The following is a 25,087-nucleotide window of genomic DNA, read 5'->3' as shown; positions in this document are numbered from 1 at the left end:
TGGTGTGTGTGTTGTGTCTATGCTGGTGTGTGTGTTGTTTATATGCTGGGGTGTGATGTGTGTGTTGTGATGTGTGTGTTGTGGTGTGTGTGTTGTGATGTGTGTGTTGTGTCTATGCTGCTGTGTGGTGTGTGTGTTGTTTCTATGCTGGGGTGTGGTGTGTGTGTTGTGGTGCGTGTGGTGTGGTGTTTCTATGCTGGGTTGTGGTGTGTGTGTTGTGGTGTGTGTGGTGTGGTGTGGTGTGTGTGGTATGGTGTTTGTTTTGGATCTATGTTATTCCCTCTTCATTCCTCTTCCCATAAGGCATGCAAACACAGTCATGACCATCTTGGGTTTGACCTCCAGCAGGTCATCTGGGAGGGCGTAAACACGCGCCCCGATCTTCCGAGCCATGGATACAGCATACCTGAAGAAAGGTCAAGGTGGTCAGGGGTTAAAGTTTACTCCACTCTACACTGATGTGTGTGTTTGAATGTCTCACTGACTTGGCATTGTCTAATTTGTCGTCCTCTGAGAGTGTTCCGGTCTTCACCAGGTCGTATCTCACAGACCCCGGCTGAATGCTATCAATCAGATCCAGGACAGGAAGACTGGTACTGATAGAACGGTCCTGGACACAGATACACAGGTTAACAATCACATTAACACACACACACCTACAGCTTTTTCTTTCCTTTCCAAAATGTTGAAAAGGAAAGTTTTGAGTGAGGAACAGAAGCGTTCAATTTGCAGTGGTCTCACATTTTAACACATACACACCCCTACACACATTAACACACCTATACACAGATTAACACACATGTAATGTGGAAACTGAGGCAGTGAGGTTGGGACTTGATTCTAGTTCTGAACACCCTGTCAGGTCTATACTGGAACTATTCAGAATCCTTTCTTACAAAACCTCATCCTAACCCTGCTCTTACTCTAACCCTGCTCTTACTATAACCCTGCTCTTACTCTAACCCTGCTCTTACTATAACCCTGCTCTTACCCTAACCCTGCTCTTACCCTAACCCTGCTCTTACCCTAACCCTGCTCTTACTCTAACCCTGCTCTTACTCTAACCCTGCTCTTACTCTAACACTGCTCTTACTCTAACACTGCTCTTACCCTAACCCTGCTCTTACCCTAACCCTGCTCTTGGCTCTCGTCAAGGATAACCGCATTGGGATTAGTTACAGTGGGATTAGTTACAGTAGGAATAGTTAAAGTAGGAATAGTTACAGTAGGAATATGATATTTGTGAACCAGTAGAAATAGTTACAGAGAGTTTTTGACCTTGAAGTTGGAGATCTTGGAGCTCTTCCCTGCTTCAGTCAGAGTTCTGTTGACCCAGCTGATGATGAGGTCATCGTTGGCAGCCTCTCCATCTCCCAGGTCTTCCAGAACATTCAGAGTGTATCTGAGGACATTCTCAACCAGTTATCTCTTCTTCCATCCCTTCTTCGCCTACCCTCTCTCCCCACCCTCCCCCCACCCTCCCCTTCCTGGCCTACCCTCTCTCTCATACCTCCTCATGATTTGCCAGACAAGGGCTAGAGTGAGTGTTGGGTTTCCATCGTTTAAGTCTTTTCCTCCAATGCCGACCAGAGAGAATCCTGCTTTCGTCTTCCCCAGTGCCACCGCGTAGTTACAGTTCTCCAGCTACACACACACACACACACACACACACACACACAAAAGGTTTCTTTAAAAATCTATTATTTTCTGTGCTCACCTTGACAGGATTTCCAGATTGTGTGTTTGTTCTACCTTCTTCATGTTGGCTCCTATCTTGGGATAAGGTGGCCGGTTGACCTTGTGTTCCCAGTCCACAGTCACCTTAATCCTCTCATAGAGCTGCAAGATGACCAGAGCATCTAACAGATCACTGGAGAGAAGGATGGAGGGAGTCTGATGAAAAGGCTAAAACCACTCTTACTGTTTTTTGTCACTTTGGTATTACTCACACATGTATATTATCATATTTCACCAAGTACAATAAACAAAACTGATCATCAAAACATATTTTTGGAAAACCTGTAGGTTTAGTCCGATGTTTACATAATTGACATAGGGGTTAGGTTTCCATATATGTGATTGGTATGGGGGGTTAGTTACCTGTATATGTGACTGGCATGTAGGTTAGTTGCCCGTATATGTGATTGACACGGGTGGTTAGTTACCTGTATATGACTGACGTGGGGGTTAGTTACCCGTATATGTGACTGACGTGGGGGTTAGTCACCCGTATATGTGACTGACGTGGGGGTTAGTTACCCGTATATGTGACTGACGTGGGGGTTAGTCACCTGTATATGTGACTGACGTGGGGGTTAGTAACCCGTATATGTGACTGATGTGGGGGTTAGTCACCCGTATATGTGACTGACGTGGGGGTTAGTCACCCGTATATGTGACTGACGTGGGGGTTAGTCACCCGTATATGTGACTGACTTGGGGGTTAGTTACCTGTATATGTGATTGATGTGGGGGTTAGTTACCCTTTTATGTGACTGATCACCTGTATATGTGATTGATTTGGGGGTTATTTACTCATATGTGTGATTGGTGTGGGGGTTAGTTACCCGTAAATGTGAATGGTGTGGGGGTTAGTTACCCGTATATGTGATTGACGTGGGGGTTACTTACTCATATGTGTGATTGGCGTGGGGGTTAGTTGCCCGTATATGTGACTGATGTGGGGGTTAGTTACCCCAATATGTGACTGACGTGGGGGTTAGTTACCCGTATATGTGACTGACATGGGGGTTAGTCACCCGTATGTGATTGACGTGGGGGTTAGTTCCCCGTATATGTGATTGGCGTGGGGGTTAGTTGCCCGTATATGTGATTGGCGTGGGGGTTAGTTGCCCGTTTATGTGATTGATGTGGGGGTTAGTTACCCGTATATGTGACCGATCACCTTGTAATGTGTTTGATTTGGGGATTAGTTACCCATATGTGTGATTGGTGTGGGGGTTAGTTACCAGTATATGTGATTGGTGTGAGGGTTAGTTGCCCGTATATATGATTTGCGTGGGGGTTAGTCACCTGTATATGTGATAGGCGTGAGAGTTAGTTGCCCGTATATGTGACTGATCCACTGTATATATGATTGATGTGGGGGTTAGTTACCCGTATATGTGATTGACGTGGGGGTTGACTCCCAGGGAATTCATCCAGTTCCTGAAGGTTCGCTCTTCTCTTGTCTCTCCTGATGAATAGAGAGGAGATGGGAATAGAAAGAGACGTTTTTTTCATGAACTGCTCTTGGGTCTTCCATCTGCTCTAGACTATGCCAATCAGCCAATCAGGGCAGTTTGTTAATATCTTACAAACTGGTTTCATAACTAATAAAAATAAAATTTTAAAAAGAGGAAACTTTAAAAAAAAGTAATTGTACAGAGTAACAATACAAAGAAAAGACTGATTGGAGAGTTAAAAAAAATGAATTCATGTCCATTCTAAGGACAGGTTTACCAGATAAGTGTAGTTCCACTGAAGACCACCGGGGGGGGGGTTATAAATAGTCCTGGGAGGCGTAAGGGAGTAGGACCCATTATCCAGGTATTCTAACTACCTACTATCATTTTGCAGTGTTCCCACCTTCCACTTTGCCCCAGTCCAGGTCCTGCCCCTCCGGCTTGGTAAGGCAGGGGTATTTATTGAACAGGTTGGCTACGAAGGCCAGGTTCAGTTTGGAGTTTCCACTGACCACATCAGCAGCTGTCACAAACTGTCTACAGCCCAGCCGGTCCGCCTGCAACAACATGCACTCAGCCCTACGAAGGTCATCTTTCTCCTGGAGGACAACAAGAGGGAGAGAGATAGGGCAGTTGTGAGGGAAGGAGGGGGGCAGAGAGAGAGACAGGGTGAGACAGACAACATATCAGTCCAGGTGTCACAGAGACTTACACACCAGACATATTTATCCATCAGGGGATTGTTATTCAACAGCTTTCAACACACACACACACACACACACACACACCAGGCTGGGCTGAACAGAACAGGAAGGAGTTACTAGCAGCATTCCATTATCCTCCTCTTCCTGCTCTTATCACATCCTCCTCTCCTCCACACTTTCTACTGCTCCTCTCTCACCTCCTCTTGTAAGTACTAATACACATTACAATATGAAGTACTAATAAATGCTACAATATGAATTAATAACAAATACTGAAATACTAAGTACTAATACATACTACAGAAGTCAATACTAATATTTCATTTTCTTAACCCTTGACACATCTGGGTTTCATTCATTACTAAACAAACAAGCCCACAATGTGACTCAGACCTGGGATTGACCAATCAGATGGGATGTAGACCTGAGACTGACCAATCAGATGGGACTTAGACCTGGGATTGTTCAATCATACGACTCAGATAAGAGACTCAAGGTCATATTCTAACAGACACATTCCAACTGGACTGGGTCAGCATTCACACCTCTGATGGGAACTGTAGTTCTGATACAGACATTATAAATGGCAAATATAAAAAACACCTCTGATGGGAACTGTAGTTTTGATACAGATGTTATAAATGGCAAATACAAAACAAAGGTCTTTGCTGCCCACTGACGTTACCATATAGATCATTTAACATACACCACATACTGGGTGGTAGGAATGAATGAGACTGACTAAAATACAAACAAACAACCTGTTATCGACTGTTCAGGGGAAAGTGAAGCTGCTGTGAATTTATCAACAACACGCTCTGATAGAAGGTCAAATACTTAAAGCAGGTCTCAAAGTTCACATTTTCTGTGGGTCTGAAATTTGCTGGTCCCAAAACATTTTTTTACTGTCCCTCCTTCCAAAAGTTGGACACTTCAGAGCCAGAAAAACTGATACAACAGTCTAATACTTGGTAGGCCAAACCCATCAGAATGAACACAGGACATGAACGGGTGTAACATGTCAGAAAGGATCCACACAGTGTTCACCTGTCAGAGATGTTTGTAGACATACCAGGGATCCCATTGTATACCAGCTAAACAAACCCCATACCATGACAGAGCCCCCACCAGCCTGTATAATGCCCTGTTGACATGGAGCCCCCACCAGCCTGTATAATGCCCTGTTGACATGGAGCCCCCACCAGCCTGTACTATGCCCTGTTGACATGGAGCCCCCACCAGCCTGTACTATGCCCTGTTGACATGGAGCCCCCACCTGCCTGTATAATGCCCTGTTGACATGGAGCCCCCACCAGCCTGTACTATGCCCTGTTGACATGGAGCCCCCACCAGCCTGTACTATGCCCTGTTGACATGGAGCCCCCACCTGCCTGTACTATGCCCTGTTGACATGGAGCCCCCACCTGCCTGTACTATGCCCAGTTGACATGGGGGATCCATGGCTTCATTGGGTTTTCGCCACACGCGGACGCAGGTCATGTTCTCCCACAGTCTTTTTACAGCCACACTGCTGTCGTAAGTTAGATGTTTTGACAGAATTCTTGTATTCACGGTACATCCTTGAAATGGTAGAACTTGAACATCCAAACTTCTCCTTTACCTCTGAAATGCTATGACCCATGCTATGAGTTCCAACTAATAAACTGTGTTGAAAATCGCAGAAATCGTGATAACTTGCCATGCTCACAGCGCAAAACGCTGTAGATGCTTCAACAGATGTGACTTTATATATGCACTGGCAGATGCAACCAATGACGTGCATGTTAAACCCTAACCCTGAATGGGTTTAACATGGCACATCATACCCATTAACAGTATTGTTCATTTCCTAAAGCTGCACAGCAACCAGACAGCCCAAAGAGAAAAGCAGAACAGTCGGTTAGTTTCTACACCCCAGATTTGATCTGGCTGTTGGGTGGGATGCGTTTGCCAAGGTGGGTGCCAACTGTCAGGCCAAAGTCTTCAGACTTGTGCTTCTCCTCAATAACCTCTTTTTTTCTACGGTACCTTTCAGTACAGATCTGTTTTTCTATTTTTTTTACGGTACCTTTCTGAACAGATCTGTTTTTCGTTTTTTTTTACGGTACCTTTCTGAACAGATCTATTTTCCGTTTTTTTTTACAGTACCTTTCTGAACGGATCGTTTTTTTGTTTTTTTCTATGGTACCTTTCTGAACGGATTTGTTTTTCTTTTTTTTCTGTGGTACTTTTCTGAATGGATCTGTTTTTCTTTTTTTTCTACGGTCCCTTTCTGAACGGATCTGTTTTTCTTTTTTTTCTGTGGTACCTTTCTGAACAGATCTGTTTTTAGTTTTTTTCTGTGGTCCCTTTCTGAATGGATCTGTTTTTCTTTTTTTTCTACGGTACCTTTCTGAACGGATCTGTTTTTCTTTGGATCCATTTGGAATGGATCTAACATTTTTTATTTTAATTTATGGAAATCGGGTCGGGTGGGAAAGACGTTAATTTCAGATTTCGGATCCATCTTTTTGGACCCGTGAAGACCTTACGTTGATGCATCCACAAATGCAAGTTCTCTACCATGCAAAGAAAAAAACAGATATAAACAAGATCCATAGACACCGCCGCCTCATGGAATCATGGACGCTGCGTCCTCCAGACTAAAGAGGACAGGGACCATCTGGGTTGTTATCAGCGCACAGTTCAAAAGTCAGCATCCATGATGGTATGGGGGTGCATTAGTGCACATGGCATGGGATTTGGTAAATCTATAAAGGCACCATTAATGCTTTGGAGCAAATTATGCTGCATTCCAAACTACGTCTTTTTCAGTGAAGGCCTTGTTTATTTCAGCAAGACAATGCCCAACCACACTCTGCACGTTTACAACAGCACAGCTCTGTGGTAAAAGAGTCTTGGTGCTAAACGGGCCTGCCTGCAGTCCAGACCTGTTACCCATTGAAAACATTTGGCACATTATGAAACAAAAAATATGACAAAGGAGACCCCAAACTGTTGAGCAGCTGAAATCCTATATCAAGCAAGATGGAAAAAACTTTTCACTTTCAAAACTACAGCAATTGGTCTCCTCAGTTCCCAAACGCTTACAGATTATCGTAAAAAGAAGAAGTGATGCAACACAGTAATAAAAAAGATCCTGTTCCAAATTTTTTTAAACATTTTGCTGGCTTCCAATCCAAAATGGGCATGTATTTTTCCAAAAACAATAACATTTCTCAGTTTCAACAGTATGTTGTCTTTTTCTATTTTCAATAAATACAGGGATAAATTATTTGCACATCATTGCAGTCTGTTTTCATTTAAATCTTGATCAGTGTCCCAGGTTTTTGGAAACTTTGTTGTATTTCACAGTGATTTTGATGGTAAAACTATTCCCTACAATATTTAATAAATGTTGTATCACAAAAACACCAACTGAGTGACTTATTTGGTCAAGCAGGAAATGACTGTTAGTTCTACACAGCCACTTGGCCGTCAGCAAATTCCAAACAATGTGTCAACATCTGGGGGTGTGGCCTTGACAGACCATCTTAACTGTAATCCAGATCAAAAACCTCCCCTCAGAACCCTACCCCAAATACTGTTAGTCAGAGTAGCACATCAAGTTGACATATTGACACAGAAATCTCAATAAACAGGAAAATAGCCCTTCTGTTTCAATGTTACAATAAGCTATTTGTTCTGGTTTGAGAATTCCAGCTGTCACATGGTACATTCCTGCACGCCAGTAGTGACAGGAAGGTTAGGAGAGAGAAGGGATGAGGGAGAGGAAGGGAGAGGAGGAATGAGGGAGAGGAGAGGAGGGGAGAGAAGAGAGGAAGGGGGAGAGGAGGGATGAGGGGAGAGGAGAGGAGGAATGAGGGAGAGGAGAGAAGAGAGGAAGGGGGGAGGAGGGATGAGGGGAGAGGAGGGGAGGAAGAGAACAGGGATGAGGGGAGAGGAGAGGAGGCATGAGGTGAGAGGAAGGAAGAGGAGGAATGAGGGAGAGGAGAGGAGGGGAGAGAAGAGAGGAAGGGGGGGAGGAGGGGAGAGGAGGGGAGGGGGAGAAGAGAACAGGGATTAGGGGAGAGGAGAGGAGGGATGACAGGTGAGGGGAGGAGGGATGAGGGGAGAGGAAAGGAGGGTTAGAGGAGGGATGAGGGGAGAGGAGAGGAGAGGAGGGATGAGGGGAGAGGAAAGGAGGGTTAGAGGAGGGATTGAGGGGAGAGGAGAGGAGAGGAGGGATGAGGCGAGATGAGGAATGATTAGAGAGGAGAGGAGGGATGAGGGGAGATGAGGGATGATTAGAGAGGAGAGGAGGGATGAGGGGAGATGAGGGATGATTAGAGAGGAGAGGAGGGATGAGGGGAGAGGAAAGGAGGGATGAGGCGAGATGAGGGATGAGTAGAGAAGAAAGAGGAGGGATGAAGAGAGAGGAGTCTCCAAACACCTGGAGACTGTTGAAAGGTCTAATACAAAACAGCAACACAACCCTGTCATGCCTCTGGACAGATCAAATAGCTCTCAATCAATCATAGGGAATGATAATGTATTATGATGTAGTAGCCACCCTGCAAAGTATGCTAATGTATGTTAATTTAGTGGCTGTCCTGCAAAGAGGATTGTAATGTATTATGTTGTAGTGGCTGTGCTTTATAGGTAGATAATGTATGGTGCTGTAGTGACTGTCCTGTAAAAAGGATGGTTAATGTATGATGTCGTAGTGGTTGTCCTGTAGGGAGGATGATAATGTATGATATTTTAGTGGCCGTCCTGAAAAGAGGATGGTAATGCATGATGCTGTAGTGGCTGTCCTGTATAGAGGATGGTAATGTATGATGATTTAGTGGTTTTCCTGTAAAGATGATTGTAATGTATGATGTCGTAGTGGATGTCCTGTAAAGATGATGGAATTGTATGATATTGTAGTGGCTGTCCTGTAGAGAGGATTGTAATGTATGATGTCGTAGTGGCTGTCCTGTAGAGAGGATGGTTGTAACTTGTCATTACCAGGGCCAATTAATATCAAACTCACGTTGTAGCCAGACATGTTGATCTCAATACGTGGTTTGTCTGCTTTGCTGCCGTCAGGAGCAATCATGTTGAGCAGGTGAAAGTACGCTCTGGAGTCCTGTAGAGAAGACATTGAATGTTACTTCTCTGACAGAACTGCTCCGCCAATTGGAAGGACAGAAATATTCTTCCATTTTGAAAAAAAAACAACATCACGAGAAAAGAAAAGAAACACATGAAGGAGAAATTAAGGACAGAGACATGGAAGGGGTCAAGGTTAAGGGTCTGGGTTACCTTGATGTCAGAGGGTTAGGGTTAGGGTCTGCGTTACCTTGATGTCAGAGGGTTAGGGTTAGGGTCTGGCTTACCTTGATGTCAGAGGGTTAAGTTCTGGGTTACCTTGATGTCAGAGGGTTAGGGTTAGGGTCTGGCTTACCATGATGTCAGAGGGTTAGGGTTAGGGTCTGGCTTACCTTGATGTCAGAGGTTAGGGTTAGGGTCTGGCTTACCTTGATGTCAGAGGGTTAGGGTTAGGGTCTGGGTTACCTTGATGTCAGAGGGTTAGGGTTAGGGTCTGGCTTACCTTGATGTCAGAGGGTTAAGTTCTGGGTTACCTTGATGTCAGAGGGTTAGGGTTAGGGTCTGGCTTACCATGATGTCAGAGGGTTAGGGTTAGGGTCTGGCTTACCTTGATGTCAGAGGGTTAAGTTCTGGGTTACCTTGATGTCAGAGGGTTAAGTTCTGGGTTACCTTGATGTCAGAGGGTTAGGGTTAGGGTCTGGCTTACCTTGATGTCAGAGGAGAGGTTGTTAATCTTGCTGTAGCCTGCGTTCTCCAGGTGAAAGTTGGCCCACCGGAGCAGCAACTCTTCAGGAGACAACTTCATCAAGTCGGCCAAGGTTTCTCCCTCACGCAGCAACGCAGCCAGAGCTACACACAAGCACACACACACTTAGGACGATTCCATTCAAGGCTAGTGTGTGACTGTATGAGTGTGAGTGTCTGAGTGTAGATACCTTCATTCTTGCTGAGAACAATGTCAGCAAACAGTCCTATCTTAATGATCTGCCAGAGGAGGCCCAGGACCAGGTGGGGTTTGCCCTCTCTTAAGTCCTGTGCTCCAATATTCACTACATGACAGCCAATAGCAGACGCAGAGTTCAGAGCAAGGTTCAGGTTCTCCTACAGAAGAAAGACGAGGGATCAGAGACCATGTAGCCCACTGCTTAGAGGATGGGAAAGGCTGTCCTCTGACGAAAGGCTGCTAATTTAAATCCTAGAGTTATCCTTAATTTCTCCCATGTTGTTAATGAGAATGTGTTCTTAGTCAAAAGACAACTTACAGAGAGTCTGCAGGGTTCAGGTTACATTTAGGGAATATAGTTATTTGATACTTCTATGTTTTTTTTACTAATGTTGGTCCCATAAAAGTCCTCACAACCATATAAAAACAAGGTGTGTTTGAGATAGACAGAGGTCAACTATATTAAAACAAGGTGTGTTTGAGATAGACAGAGGTCAACTATATTAAAACAAGGTGTGTTTGAGATAGACAGAGGTCAACTATATTAAAACAAGGTGTGTTTGAGATAGACAGAGATCAACTATATTAAAACAAGGTGTGTTTGAGATAGACAGAGGTCAACTATATTAAAACAAGGTGTGTTTGAGATAGACAGAGGTATTGTAGATACCTGTATAGTGAAGGGAGTTACATACCTGTATAGTGAAGGGAGTGAGCTTCTTCTTGTTGATGGTTCTCTCATCAATGGTGTCAGGAACAGACAAGTTGATCATCTTACTGCAAAGAGGAGAGGAGGATGAGGAGAGGATGAGAAGAGAGGATAAGAAGTTTACAGAAGAATGGCGGGGTGTGTCGTCACCATAGCACGATGCCATCCCCCACAGCAGTGAACAGACTGTTTGGGGTGTTGGGGTTCATTGGGAGGACGTGTTTACAGTCTGGATCCTTCTCCAACGCAGAGTTGATCCAGTTCACGAACGCAAAGCGCTCCTCCTCTGTAACACACAAACACACACTGATACACACACCAACACACACACACACACGCACACACACTGATACACACACTGATACACACACTGATACACACACCGACACACACACACACTGATACACACACCAACACACACTCACACACACACACTGATACACACACTGATACACACACTGATACACACACTCACACACACACACACGCACACACACTGATACACACACTCACACACTGACACACACACACTGATACACACACCGACACAAACACAGATACACACACCAACACAGACTTGGTGTTAACAACACACACACACACCCGCCAACCCAGACCTGAGAATGAGTGCTGAGTCCCCTGACTGGACAGCTCACTGGTTCCTCCGATAGCCAGGATACCTTCCTTCCTGTTGATGGCCTTCCTGAAGCTCTTAGCAATGTCACCCCCTTTCAGCTCCTTGGCAATCTGCACACACACACAGACACACACGGATATACACACACATTACATTACACGCATGTTACATTACATGTAACACACATCATCACCAGCACACGGGATGGTGGCGCATGTACATCACGCTGCTCAGCATCTATACTATTAAGTAGATACTTTGCTTATTCACTCAGCCTAGCATACAGCCGACAAGAACTCTGGGACACTGGAGCACAATGCACTTCCAACTTCCATCCGGAGATCGTGAAGATTCCCCGGGAGATGCTATTCACATCACCGCCTGGAAGGGCCCAGAGGCGGTGTCGAGATCTTCAACAAAGGAGTAGGAAGCGGGGAGGCCTCTGGGTTAGGCCTCTGGGTTAGGCCTCTGGGTTAGGCCTCTGGGTTAGGCCTCTGGGTTAGGCCTCTGGGTTAGGCCTCTGGGTTAGGCATCTGGGTTAGGCCTCTGGGTTAGGCATCTGGGTTAGGCCTCTGGGTTAGGCCTCTGGGTTAGGCCTCTGGGTTTGGCATCTGGGTTAGGCATCTGGGTTAGGCATCTGGGTTAGGCCTCTGGGTTAGGCCTCTGGGTTAGGCCTCTGGGTTAGGCCTCTGGGTTAGGCCTCTGGGTTAGGCCTCTGGGTTAGGCTAATGGGTTAGGCTAATGGGTTAGGCTAATGCTAGCCCCCCACCTGCCTTTGTCTCGCTAACGTATGGTCACTGGTGAACAAAATGGACCAATACGACTGAGAATCATCTCACAAAAATGGATTATGGATTGCAACATCATGATTTTCTTGGAAACGTGGCTTAACAACAACATACCCAACAACGTAATAGAGCTGGAAGGTTGCGATGTCTTCAGAGCTGATCGGGCCAAGGAGGTCTCCGGTAAGACCAGAGGAGGTGGCCTGTGCATTTACGTAAACAAAACATGGTGTACAAACACTAACATAACCAGAGGTCACTGCTCAAACACCCAGATGTTTTTGTGATTGCAGGGAATTTCAACCATTCAATTCTGAAAACTGTTTTTCCCAAATTCCACCAAAATGTCTCCAGCCCCACCAGAGGAGACAATACACCTGACCATGTGTACACAAACATTTAAGAGGCTTACAAAGCCATTTCCCTCCCCCACATGGGACAGTCTTATCATCTTTCACTGTTCCTCCTCCCCAAGTATTTACTCCTCATTAAACGTGTGAAATCATCAGTGAGGACAGTCAAAGTGTGGCCTGAAGGGTCAGACTGACTTCTACAGCACCAGTTTCAACACACAGACTGGAGATTCTTTGCCACTCAAGCCACCCTTGACTCCCGTATGGACATTGAAACATATGCTGCCTCCATTCTGGATTACATCAACACCTGCACCAACGACGTCACTACCCATAAACTAATAAAGACCTTCCCCAACCAGAAGCCGTGGATGAACAGAGAGGTCCGACAACTGCTAAATGCACGTGACGCTCCTTTCAGATCTGGAGATGCAGAGGTCTACAGCTCATCCAGGACCAACCTGAAAAGGGGCATCAAGGTGGTTAAAAATGACCACAAACTGCAGATTGAGGAGCACTTTATCAATAACTCCGAACCCTGGCGCATGTGGCAGGTCATCAAAGCCATCACAGACTGTCAGCCAAAGAACCCCACCCCCACAGACAGCAACGTCTCCATCACAGAGGAGTTAAATAGGTTCTACGCCCGCTTCTACAGGGACAACAAAGATCCAGCCATTGAAGCTGACCTCCGCCCAGATGACGCCCCCTCAGACTGCCCACCGCTGATGTGAATGCAGGCAGGGCTGCTGTTCCTGATGGTGACCCCGGGCGTATGCTCAGAACATGTGCTGGGCAGCTGGCCAAGGTCTTTACTGAGATTTTCAACATGTCACTGACACAGACGGTGGTCCCAAAGTGCTTCAAGACCACAACCATTGTGCCAGTGCTGAAGCAGTCGACTGTGTCCAGCCTGAATTAATTCTGACCTGTCGCACTCACCCCCACAATCATGAAGTGCTTCGAAAGATTAGTTCTGGCCCACCTAAAGTCCTGCATCCCCCAACACTGGATCCCTACCAGTTTGCATACCGATCGAACAGGTCTACAGAGGACGCCATCTCCACAGCTTCACACCCTGCCCTGACCCACCTGGAAAAACCAACACCTATGAGAGAATGCTATTCATAGACTTTAGCTCAGCATTCAACATGGTAATTCCCTCTAGACTGGTCAACAAACTCTATGAACAGGGGATCAGACTTTGGACTTCCTAAGCAACAGAGCCCAGTCTGTCAGATTAGACAAATTCTCCTCCTCCACCCTGATCCTGAACACTGGCGTTCCACAAGGCTGTGTCCTGAGCCCTCTCCTGTACTCCCTTCACTCAGGTCTGCATTCCTGTACACAGTTCCAACACCACTTTCAAGTCAATCGGAAGGCAATGCAACGAATGGTAAAAACCACCCAGCACATCACTGGTACAAATCTCTTCGTTCCCGAAGGAACAATTTCTTTCCATCTACTGTAACCCTGCTGAACTGACCCATCACTACCCACAACCCCCCCCCCCTCTCAGGGACCTGGTTGTACTACTCCTCTTGTACTACTGGACTCATTGCAAAGTCTGATAAGGAAGTTTTCTTAATACTTGTAAATGTCTGCCCTCTTCGATTTAAATTTCTGGTTAGATGCATTTCATTGTACTGTACTAGTACTGGTTTAATGACAATAAAGTTGAATCTAATCATCTAATTTAATCAATTGAACACACAGTTCAACACCAGTTTCAGGTTCACAGACCCTCCCCAAACATTACCCAAGGCACTAACCCCGAACCCCACCAGCCCAGAGTCTATACCGTCACTAGAATCACTGAATGTCCGATGCTGCCATCCGCCATCAACAGTTGAGGAATGTCTCCTTAGAAATAACGGCTACACTACATGATTCACTTGCAAGGCAGCATCCAAGCTTCACGAAACACAGCTCTTTGATTCTACATTGCTGACGTGTGCATTCTCTCTGTCTTGTGAATGAAAACATAGAGGAAGTTAATTTCAGTGTGTTTCTGGTGTAGCAGGTAAAACGTCACATTGACATGATGAGGCATATTATTATAATTGTACCAGGAAAGAAGGTTCACTTGTCCTTCTCCATTGTAAATCCTTGTTAATCTAAGGAATGCCATCTCAAAAGTGTCCTTGTCTCCTGATCCGTCTAAACTTAAAAGGACATGAGGTCTTGGACCACACCTCAGGAGTACCAGGCACTTTGCAACAACTGCTGATGTAGAAATGGCTTTATAAATAAATGTGATTGATTGATTGAACCTGCATAGTGTATCTGCCCCAACAGACTCACAGAGAGGAACTCGTCAAAGCTGATCTGGTTGTCTTTATCTCGGTCCAGTTTTTGGATGATCTCTCTGACTTTGTATCCGGGCATCGGCAGGTTGGCTTCTTTAAACAGCTCAGTCAACTCAGAGTCATTGATGAAGCCATTACTGTTGGTATCTACAGGGAGAGGAAGGATAGAATGGTGTTGTGAAAGGAGATGGGTGGAGGGAGAGGACATAGGGAGAGGGGGAGGACATATGGGGGAGGGAGAGAACATTTGGGGGAGGGAGAGAACATAGGGGAGAGAAGGAGAGAACATGGAGGGAGAGAAGGAGAGAACATAGGGAGAGAAGGAGAGAACATAGGGAGAGAGGGATAGGATATAGGGGGAGAGAGGGAGGACATGGGGGGAGAGAGGGAGAGGACATGGGGGAAGAGAGGGAGAGGACATGGGGGGAGAGAGGGAGAGGACATGGGGGGAGAGAGGGAGAGGACATGGGGGGAGAGAGGGAGAGGACATGGGGGAGAGAGGGAGAGGATATAGGGGGAGAGAGGGAGAGGTTATAGGGGGAGAGAGGGAGAGGATATAGGGGGAGAGAGGGAGAGGATATGGGGGGAGAGAGGGAGGACATGGGGGGGAGAGAGGGAGGACATGGGGAGAGAGAGGGAGGACATGGGGAGAGAGAGGGAGGACATGGGGAGAGAGAGGGAGAGGACATGGGGGGAGAGAGGGAGAGGACATGGGGGGAGAGAGGGAGAGGACATGGGGGGAGAGAGGGAAGACATGGAGGGAGAGAGGGAGGACATGGGGGGAGAAAACAATGTGAGCAGCAGTGGTCTTGTTAAACATTATTTTGTGTGGAGGGACATTTTACCATCTTGTGTCTTACTGGTTTCCCTACAATGCATCATCTGCAGGCAGATCCCAGGACAAAACACCAAATACTTAAACTCACCAATCTTCTGGAAGGCCTCTCTTAGCTCCTCCATTTCGTCTTTAGTAATCGTTCCTGACATTTTAATTTTCGACCAGAGAGACACTATCTCCTCTGATAAAAAATTCCTGAAACTGCAGAGAGGAGATTTTCAGTGTTTCAGTCAGTCAGTATATCAGTGCTTCCATGTTCCAGTTAGTTGCTTAGTATGTCAGTGCTTACATGTTTCAGTTAGTCAGTCAGTATGTCAGTGCTTACATGTTTCAGTCAGTCAGAATGTCAGTGCTTACAAGTTTCAGTTAGTCAGTCAGTATGTCAGTGCTTACATGTTTCAGTTAGTCAGTCAGTATGTCAGTGCTTACATATTTCAGTTAGTCAGTCAGTATGTTAGTGCTTACATGTTTGAGTTAGTCAGTCAGTATGTCAGTGCTTACATGTTTCAGTTATTCAGTCAGTATGTCAGTGCTTACATGTTTCAGTTATTCAGTCAGTATGTCAGTGCTTATATATTTCAGTTAGTCAGTCAGTATGTCAGTGCTTACATGTTTCAGTTATTCAGTCAGTATGTTAGTGCTTACATGTTTCAGTTAGTCAGTCAGTATGTTAATGCTTACATGTTTCAGTTAGTCAGTCAGTATGTCAGTGCTTACATGTTTCAGTTAGTCAGTCAGTATGTCAGTGCTTACATGTTTCAGGTCTGAACTTCGAGTGAGAATTAATAACCACTGGCACAGCAGGCTATGGGATAGGATTTGACATTTTAGGGCTAGTGTTTCAGGAATAGGGATTTTAGGGGCTATGTTTCAGGGATAGGGATTTTAAGGGCTATGTTTTTGGGGCTAGGGTTTAGGAAAAAATAGTATTTAGGATAGAGCAAACTAAGGGCAACGGGCCAAATCTGGCCCACAGGACAATTCCGTCTGGCCCACAGGACAATTCCATCCGGCACATGGTAGGTATAAAAAAATAGTTTTCAGGGGAAGTAATTTACCAGCCCATTCTTATACCTGTACATTTCAATCTGAATTTGAAATTTTTAGACATTAGAATGGACTTACATTAAGCCCCTATTAAAAAAGATAGCACTGGATGCATCTATATTGAACAAGTATTGAACCTGTATCAAATCTCCCTTTTATAGCCAAGATCATTGAGAAGGTTGTCTTCAATCAACTCAACAATTTAGTTACCTTAAGCGGTCTCTTAGACAAATTACAGTCAGGTTTCCGACCTCACCACAGTACAGAAACGGCCCTGATTAAAGTTTTAAATGATATACGGCAGAATAATTATTCCGATAAGAAAACAGTTCTGGTTCTATTAGATCACAGTGCAGCATTTGACACTGTAGATCATAGAACACTTATAGATAGGCTGGAAAATTGGGTAGAACTCTCCAGGACAGTCTTTAATTGGTTCAGATCTTATCTAGATGGCCAGAGTTACTTTGTCACCATCATGAATCTGATAGGGTGGCAATGACATGCAGAGTTCCACAGGGATCAATTCTCGGATCGCTTCTGTTCAATCTCTATATGCTACCTCTGGGCCAAATTCTACAGAACAACAACATTAACTACAACAGCTATGCCGATGAACCTCAAATATATATATGTCTCTCGAACTGTATGACAACAGCTCAATAAACTCACTGTGTCATTCTATAGAGCATATAAATACCTGGATGAACCAAAATTGTCTACAATTAAACCAAGATAAAACAGAGATTATTGTATTTGGCAACAAAAATAAAAGAACAAGTATTAGTAAAGAGCTTGATTCTCTAGCCCTTAAAACCAGGGATCAAGTGCGTAATCTTGGTGTTCTGATACATTTAATAGTCATATCAAAGCAGTCACCAAAACAGCATTCCATCATCTTTAACATATAGCCAGAATCAAAGGCTTGGTGTCCCAAAAAGACCAAGAGAAGCTCATCCACGCTTTTATCTCTAGTAGGGTTGACTACTGTAATGGCCTCTTAACTGGACTACTCAAAAAGACTGTAAAACAGCTGCAGAATTCTGCTGCTAGAATGTTATCCAGGACCAAGAGAACAGAGCACATCACTCCCGTTCTTAAATCTTTGCATTAGCTTCCAGTCAGTTACAGAATAGATTTTAAAGTGGTGCTTTTAGTTTATAAATCTCTGAATGGTTTAGGATCCGATTACATTTCTGACATGTTTAAAGAATATAAACCGAGCAGGGCTCTTAGATCCATGAACACGTCAGCTAGTAGAGCACATAGTCCAAACTAAACAAGGAGAAGCTACGTTTAGCATAATGCTGTACACAACTGGAATAAACAACCAGAAGATCTTAGACGTGACCCAAACGTATACATTTCTATAATCCAGGTTAAAAACACTTCATTTTATTTCTCCATTTAATCTCTAAATCCTGATGTGGCCCCCGAGCCAAAAAAGTTTGCCCTCTGGTTTAGGATATATGAGCTAGGGTTTAAGGGTTAAGGGCTCTACTGTAGTGGTTAGGGCTTGGTCTGTACTGACTGTTTTCAGATCTCTGGGCTGTGCTTTGTCAGATGTATAAATTCCTGGGTGTCATCTTACCACCCAAAACAACCAGGTGTGTGTGTGTGTGTGTTTGCGCGTGTCAGGTTACAACCCGCAAACTTTCACCAGCAGAAGGAGTCATCAGACCTACAGACAAATTACACAACAGACACACGTTCACCAGCAGAAGGAGTCATCAGAACTACAGACAAACTACACAACAGACAAATGTTCACCTGCAGAAGGAGTCATCAGACCTACAGACATATTACACAACAGACACCCAAACAAACACATTGGTTCACTTCAGATTCACAAAGACACTGGACATGATACATTGTGAGATAAGGAGCTGTCTTTAGGAGTTGTTTTTAAGAGTTGTTTTTAAGAGTTGTTTTTAAGAGTTGTTTTTGAGAGTTGTTTTTAAGAGTTGTTTTTAAGAGTTGTTTTTAAGAGTTGTTTTTAAGAGTTGTTTTTAAGAGTTGTTTTTAAGAGTTGTCTTTAGGAGTGGTTTTTAGGAGTGGTTTTTAAGAGTTGTTTTTAGGAGTGGTTTTTAAGAGTGGTTTTTAAGAGTGGTTTTTAAGAGTTGTTTTTAAGAGTTGTTTTTAGGAGTTGTTTTTATAGAGTTGTTTTTAAGAGTTGTCTTTAGGAGTTGTCTTTAGGAGTTGTCTATAGGAGTTGTCTATAGGAGTTGTCTATAGGAGTTGTCTTTTGGAGTTGTCTTTTGGAGTTGTCTTTTGGAGTTGTCTTTAGGAGTTGTATTTAGGAGTTGTTTTTTGGAGTTGTATTTAGGAGTTGTTTTTAGAAGTTGTTTTAGGAGTTGTTTTTAGGAGTTGTATTTAAGAGTGTTTTAAAGTAAGCTGGGTGGAGCCTGACAGCACAACAACACCCCTGTCTGAGCACTGGCTTGGCTTACTTAACACAACTATTTCCTGGTTGGACTGAACATGCAGTTCAGTCCAACCGAGAAGCGTAACACAGCGTAACACTGCGAGAAGCGTAACACAGCCATCTCTTTATCAAGGGCAACACAGGCTGTACTAGCAAACTGTACTCTGGAGAGGGCATATCACACCTCCACGCCCAGACAGATAGACAGACAGACAGGTAGACAGGCAGTCAGACAGGCAAGCAAGCAGACAGACAGGCAAGCAGACAGACAGAGAGACAGGCAGACAAACAGGCAGGCAGACAAGTAGAAAGGCAGGCAGAGAGGTAGACTAACAGGCAGACAGATAGACCGAAAGTCCGACCGAAAGTCAGACACTCCCCAGATGCAGCCAGTTGCATTACAGACAGACCCCTTCCTCTTCTCCAAACAGGAAGTACACTCTAATTAATCGAGATCTAATCTAATGTGAGATGTGGTACAGAATAATTTTTGTTTTTTCAAGAGAACTATTTATCTTTATAGGCAGTTCCACAGATTAGTTTTTTCGTTGTATTGTATTGCCAACATAATTTTTCACTGAGAATTAGAGAGTAAATCAGTACGGCCAGGTATGACAGCATTAAATAAGAAAGAAAGGATATGGAGGGAGGAAGGAACATTACTGAGGATAACGGAGTTGTTCCCCATGGGAGAGCATCCACAGACGATACGTCATTCATTCCACACATAGTCAACGACCACGCGCTGTCCTCCCTATCCGCCCAGACTCTTTCTCACAGACGGGCACGCGACCTACGGATGAACATCTGCTGTTTCGGCTGTTTTGTCTAATCCAATGTTGTGATTCATCTCGACCTTTGTTAGGGGAACAGGCGGGTTTATAATGAAAGCTGGAATAAGATGTAAGAAACACCGATACCATACGAAAATCAAGCACGTTCAAGTGACTATTTTGAGGAACATAGAAATTGTTCTACAGAATTCTAAATGCCCAATGAATTACATGGTGCATCAGCCCAACATCAAATCTAAACTGGGAAACCGTCAACCAAAAATATTAAGTAATAACGCAATTATCAGAGCTCCTGCACAGTATGAGAACGAATAAACGATAATTACATTTCTGTATAACTTTTGTGACAACATTTATTCCACGTTCAGAATAATTATAAAATTATCTCCTAAAAATGCAGATGATAACAATCGTCAACTGATAACAATAACTAGTTATTAATACAGACAGGCTACCGACCTAGTTCAACATTACTGTGTCGAATAAACAGTAGCATAGAATAAGTCACATACCTTGTCCCCACGTTGTAAACCCTGCAGCTTGTCGAACTAGCGGTACCTCAATCACATCAATGTCCCACACCCATCTATCGACCCGCCCACTGCGCACCCCGCCCCGCCCACCCACATCCTATAGGCCAGACTCAAACAGCCTTCAAACCATCTTCAATCTGATTGGTTACTTACATTTGTGGTGAAGTGAACGTAGTCGGAACCTTCATCAACACCTGCACAGTGACCAGTACACGGATATTCCTGGACTGACGTAGGCACACTGTTTCTCCTACAGATTACATATATTTTCCTAGATATCATGGTCAAGCAAATAAAAAGTGAGAAAAAATAGTAAACATTTTACATAAGGCCTACTTTTCGAGGGGATAAAGACATGACACGTCATATTATCACATATTGTGTGAACAGAGGCAACCATTTGCCCCTCTTAAAGGTGTGTCAGCCCAGCTCACCACTGTGACTTGAAGATGTGTCAGCCTAACTCACCACTGTGACTTGAAGGTGTGTCAGCCCATATCACCACTGTGACTTGAAGATGTGTCAGCCCAGCTCACCACTGTGAATTGAAGATGTGTCAGCCTAACTCACCACTGTGACTTGAAGGTGTGTCAGCCCATATCACCACTGTGACTTGAAGATGTGTCAGCCCAGCTCACCACTGTGACTTGAAGATGTGTCAGCCCAGCTCACCACTGTGACTTGAAGATGTGTCAGCCCAGCTCACCACTGTGACTCAAAGTAAAATGTCCTCCACACCTGCCCTGCCAAACCTTCCACTGAATTGTAAAGCAGGAATTGTGCCTTTTGGCTATGAAAGCCAGTGACAGCCTCCCTTTTTCATGTGCCTCTGTGGTAGCTTCATTAAGTGATAACAAAACGTGTTCCAGCAGATATTCAATCCAATTGGAGGTCTAATTAGCACCCAATGTCCAATAGGAAGTCAACAGTAACTAGCGACCACCAGCCATTTGATTTTATATTACAGTATAACCTGGTAATATGTAAACACCAGAGAGAGAACATGGTCCAGGGAGGTGAACTGCACTGGGAGGAAGCAGGCTTCAGAAATCCTGCCTGTTCATGTCTGGCAGCACACACTCACTGCAGGCAAACCCAGGCTTCACCTGTTCATTCCTGTCCTCTGTAAATTCCTTCCTTCTATGGAATTCCCAAACAGAGTCATTATACAAGCCATGCTGTAACCCTGTCCCATGCTGTAACCCTGTCCCATGGGGTAACCCTGTCCCATCGGGTAACCCTGTCCCATCGGGTAACCCTGTCCCATGCTGTAACCCTGTCCCATGCTGTAACCCTGTCCCATGCTGTAACCCTGTCCCATGCTGTAACCCTGTCCCATCGGGTAACCCTGTCCCATCGGGTAACCCTGTCCCATGCTGTAACCTTGTCCCATGCTGTAACCCTGTCCCATGCTGTAACCCTGTCCCATGCTGTAACCCTGTCCCATGCTGTAACCCTGTCCCATGGGGTAACCCTGTCCCATCGGGTAACCCTGTCCCATCGGGTAACCCTGTCCCATGGGGTAACCCTGTCCCATGCTGTAACCCTGTCCCATGCTGTAACCCTGTCCCATGCTGTAACCCTGTCCCATGCTGTAACCCTGTCCCATGGGGTAACCCTGTCCCATCGGGTAACCCTGTCCCATCGGGTAACCCTGTCCCATGCTGTAACCTTGTCCCATGCTGTAACCCTGTCCCATCGGGTAACCCTGTCCCATGGGGTAACCCTGTCTCATGCTGTAACCCTGTCCCATGCTGTAACCCTGTCCCATGGGGTAACCCTGTCCCATTGGGTAACCCTGTCTCATGCTGTAACCCTGTCCCATGCTGTAACCCTGTCCCATGCTGTAACCCTGTCCCATGGGGTAACCCTGTCTTATGCTGTAACCCTGTCCCATGGGGTAACCCTGTCCTGTGTGGCAATGCTGTCCCATAACCAAGTGCTATGGTCCATCTTTCAGCTAGATGAGGTATTTTACTGATATGGTGAAGTGCCAGAACTTTTCTATGCAATTCCAAGCCTCAGAGCTACAGCTGGGCCCAGAAATATTTGGTCACTGACACAATTTTTATATTGACTCTGTTTGCCATCAATATGTATTTGAAATGAAACAACCGAGATGCAACTGAAGTTCAGACTTTCAGGTTTAATTCAATGGGTTGAAATATTGCATGAAACGTTTAGGAATTGCAACCATTTTCATACATAGTCCCGTTATTTCAGGGGCTCAAATGTAATTGGACAAATTAACACAATCATAAATAAAATCTTCACTTTTAGTACTTTGTCGAGAATCCTTTGCAGGCAATGACTGAACATCACCAAACACTGGGTAGCCTCCTTTGTGATGCTTTGTCAGGCCTTTACTGCACTGGTCTTCAGTGGTTGTTTGTTTGTGGGTCTTTCTGCCTTTTGTCTTCAGCAAGTGAAATGCATGCTCAATCGGGTTGAGATCAAGTGATTGACTTTGCCATTGCAGAATATTCCACTTCTTTGCCGTAAAAAACTCCTGGGTTGCTTTCGCAGTATGTTTTGGGTAATTGTCCATCTGTAAAGTGAAGCGCCGACCAAACAACTTAGCTGAATTTGGCTGAATCTAAGATGACAGATCCCTATACACTTAAAAATTCATCCAGCTGCGTCTACGTCTGTCACTTCATCAATAAACACTAGTGACCCAGTGCCATTGGAAGCCATGCATGCCCATGCCATCACACTGCCTCCACCATGTTTTACAGATGATGTGGTATGCTTCATATCATGAGCCATTCCAAGCCTTCTCCATACTCTTCCCATCATTCTGGTACAGGTTGATCTTACTTTCATCTGTCCAAAGAATGCGGTTCTAACTAATGTTTTTCGTCAAAGTCTAATCTGGCCTTTCTATTCTTGAGGCTTATGAATGGTTTGCACCTTGTGGTGAACTCTCTGTATTTGCTCTTGTGAAGTCTTCTCTTTGTGGTAGACTTGGACAATGATATCCTTACCTCCTGGAGTGTGTTCTTCACTTGACTGGATGTTGGGAAGGGGTTTTTCTTTACCATGGAAAGGATCCTATGATCCTCCACCACTGTTGTCTTCTATGGACGTCCAGGCCTTTTTCTGTTGCAGAGCTCATCAGTGCGTTCTTTTTCTCAAAATGTACCAAACTGTTGATTTGGCCACTCCTAATGTTCCTGCTATCTCTCTGATGGAAGTTTATTTTTTTTCAGCCTAAGGATGGCCAGTATTACTTGCATTGAGAGCTCCTTTGACTGCATGTTGTGGGTTCACAGCAACAGCTTCCAAATGTGAATGCCACACCTGGAATCAACTCCAGACCTTTTACCTGCTTAATTTATGAAGAAATAATGAAGGAATATACCTGTCCATGAAACAGCTTTTGAGTACATTTTCTTAGTCTTAGTCCCCTATTAAAGAGATAATTTCTAAACCCTTTCTCCAATTTTGATGTGAATACCCATCCTAAAACACTTTAAGGCCATATTCATTATTTAACTGTAATTGAATATATTTTGGTAAACAGCAAAAATAACAAAACGAGTGTCAGTGTCCAATTATTTCCAGACCTAACTGAATATTATAAACCAACATGGCCACCTGTGTGTGAGTTGGTTCTCAGGCATGCAACACAAGTTGCTTCCCATTACTGACACACACACACACACAATGGCAGTCTGTGTGTGTATGTTTCTGAGACCTCATATCCTGAACCATCCAGCCTAACTGATTGACAGTTGGTCTCTCTCCCATTACCATTCAATCAACTGAAAGGCTTTTTATTCACATGGGAAGCAGATGTTTCTGTATATCTAAATCAACAGCCTTTCTATTCCGTGTGAAGGGCTTGTCCTCCCTGCTTAGACTGCTGACCCGCGACACGACCCCGGATAAGATGATGGATGGATGGGCTTGTCAGGGGACACATCTGTTTACACTGGCAAAGCCATAATCAAGACATCAAGAGAAAAACAGAATGAAAATAAAATCAGAAATTCTAAAGGAAAATATCCATTAGTGTTATAATACTGATTATGATGCAGAATGTTGTAACAATTTGCAAATACTAGTATCAATGAAGACCCTAACATAAATCAACAGATGAATAATGAACTTTACATAAAACAACAGATGAATATTGTTTATGAGGGTTTATGGGTTCTCTTTCTGGCACAGCTCTCCTCTGCATGCAGGTTGTCTGGCCAGACTAGAAATCAGAAACTCAGGGGGAAATTTAGAAGGCAACTGTACTTAAAGACTTACAATAAATACTTAATATACTCATTCACTGTGGGAATTGAACTCCCATACCTGCCACAAGCTTTATGCCAAATGAGTCACATGGGACTACGTTTCTGGCCTGGAGGTCACCAGGTGATTGGGGTCACGTGTCTCACCTGGAGGTCACCAGGTGATGGGGTGTTCATCATATGTAAACCATTCACTATGGAAAAGCGCACTGAAGGGGCCCTGAAATCGAATGTTTGCTTAGTTGTGCTTTGGTAAGTCTTTGTGGAGGCTGTGATCTGTCGATCTGTGAGATCAACAGAAAGCATGTTTAAGAACCTACCAGAACTTTTTAAAGGCAACTTGGCATTCCGCACATATGGTTCTGCAACTTAGCAAATGTTCAAGAGATCCAAACGCACGTTCAGTTATTCAGCCTACCCCCACCGCGCGCGTCCTGTGGCGTTACTCCCGGCCATTGTTAGTGACATCCTGCTGCCTATATCATAAGGCTGTATGTCA

At 44.5% G+C, this 25,087-nt stretch overlaps 1 protein-coding gene across 3 annotated transcripts; it reads right to left on the bottom strand.

Moving 5' to 3' along the window:
* Positions 1-160: 160 nt before the first annotated feature.
* LOC105007727 (plastin-3) lies at positions 161-20,541 on the bottom strand. Of its 3 annotated transcripts, none has more exons than XM_029119562.2 (16): positions 20,492-20,541; positions 15,628-15,740; positions 14,697-14,848; positions 11,235-11,364; positions 10,768-10,903; positions 10,604-10,685; positions 9,901-10,066; positions 9,672-9,814; positions 8,907-9,002; positions 3,589-3,784; positions 3,118-3,196; positions 1,753-1,870; positions 1,511-1,644; positions 1,279-1,402; positions 486-610; positions 161-406 (listed from the first exon to the last, which is right to left on the bottom strand). In XM_029119562.2, the coding sequence occupies exons 1-16, from the start codon at positions 20,524-20,526 to the stop codon at positions 274-276; spliced, it is 1,962 nt and encodes a 653-aa protein (XP_028975395.1). In that variant the 5' UTR covers positions 20,527-20,541; the 3' UTR covers positions 161-273. The 3 variants fall into 3 exon arrangements, with proteins under 3 accessions (XP_028975395.1, XP_028975396.1, XP_028975397.1); XM_029119563.2 differs by lacking the exon at positions 20,492-20,541 and adding an exon at positions 20,318-20,374; XM_029119564.2 differs by lacking the exon at positions 20,492-20,541 and adding an exon at positions 18,178-18,518.
* Between the last annotated feature and the right edge of the window lie 4,546 nt (positions 20,542-25,087).

The sequence above is a fragment of the Esox lucius genome, chromosome 4 (assembly GCF_011004845.1).
Source record: "Esox lucius isolate fEsoLuc1 chromosome 4, fEsoLuc1.pri, whole genome shotgun sequence".
NCBI lineage: Eukaryota > Metazoa > Chordata > Actinopteri > Esociformes > Esocidae > Esox > Esox lucius.
This window is presented reverse-complemented; position numbering and strand designations above follow the sequence as displayed.